This window comes from Octopus bimaculoides, chromosome 30, assembly GCF_001194135.2.
Source record: "Octopus bimaculoides isolate UCB-OBI-ISO-001 chromosome 30, ASM119413v2, whole genome shotgun sequence".
NCBI classification, from domain to species: Eukaryota; Metazoa; Mollusca; class Cephalopoda; order Octopoda; family Octopodidae; genus Octopus; species Octopus bimaculoides.
The window spans coordinates 5,629,547-5,630,598 of record NC_069010.1 but is presented as its reverse complement, the minus strand read 5'-3'; the positions used below and the strand labels follow the sequence as shown (position 1 = coordinate 5,630,598).

The 1,052-nt window shown below is 40.8% G+C and overlaps 1 protein-coding gene across 1 annotated transcript in view; it reads left to right on the top strand.

Annotated features, from left to right (window-relative positions):
* The window catches only part of LOC106875773 (4-hydroxyphenylpyruvate dioxygenase-like), a 25,122-nt gene that overhangs the window by 6,347 nt on the left and 17,723 nt on the right, over positions 1 to 1,052 (top strand). Inside the window, 1 exon segment of the mRNA XM_052978101.1 lies at positions 539 to 601. Within this exon segment, the coding sequence (XP_052834061.1) occupies positions 539 to 601 (63 nt within the window).

The window sequence follows — 1,052 nt, the reverse complement described above, 5'->3', positions numbered from 1 at the left end:
TAGGGGCTCCGTCTTCCATAAATAAAAAGTTTTCTTTAATCATTTCACCACTGAAGAAGATTGGAAGGCGTCCTTTCTGCAATATGGACACATATTTATCTGAGTTTATGTTTCCCTCACACTCCACCAGTTCTGATCAACCATTGCTCCAAATTGCTCCCCAGACCATCACAGAATAGCTGCTGTGTTTCATTGCTGGTTGCAATCTTTTCACATCAAATTCTTGATCACAGAGTCTCCAGACCCACACTTGACCGCGGTCAGGAAATACAGCAAAACTGGACTCATCAGAAAATGCGACAGTGTTCCAAAATGCTAATGCCCTCTCCACCATCTCACTGGCCCAATCTTTTCTCTGCTTGATGTTAGCTTGTCGAAGAAGTGGCTTCCTTCTTGCTGCTCTGCCATAGTAACCAAATTTGTGGAGATACCTGTCACTCTTCCTCTCACTCACACTTTCCATTCCTACTCCAACTCACATGTACCCTCACACTCACCCTCAGACTACTCTCACATTGTCTCTTTTTCTCTGTTACAGCCGGAGTCTGGACGGTTTGTTTGTTTCGCACATCTCACTTTCTGGGTCGGAAATGCCAAACAGGTAAGTTTAGAATCAAGGATGTATGTATAGGAATGGTTGTGTGGTAAAAAAGCTTGCTTCCCAACCACCTGGTTCTGGGTTCAATCCCACTGGGTGACACGTTGAGCAAGTGTCTTCTACTATAGACTTGCGCTGACCAAAGCCTTGTGAGTGGATTTGGTAGATGGAAGCTGAAAGAAGTCCATCATATATATTCTGTTTATATATTTGTTTAGCAAAATTCTTGATGTGAAATCGTGTGTTGAAACAGATATTGTTGTATTTGGGGATGGTCATGTTGCCAGTTTAGCCAATAAAATTACACCAAATATATAGTGCGTGTGTTTTTATTGGCTAAACTGGCAACATGACCATTCCCAAATACAACAATATATATATATATATGTATGTATGTATGTATGTATGTGTGTATGTATGTATGTATGTATGTATGTATGTGTCTATGTATGTC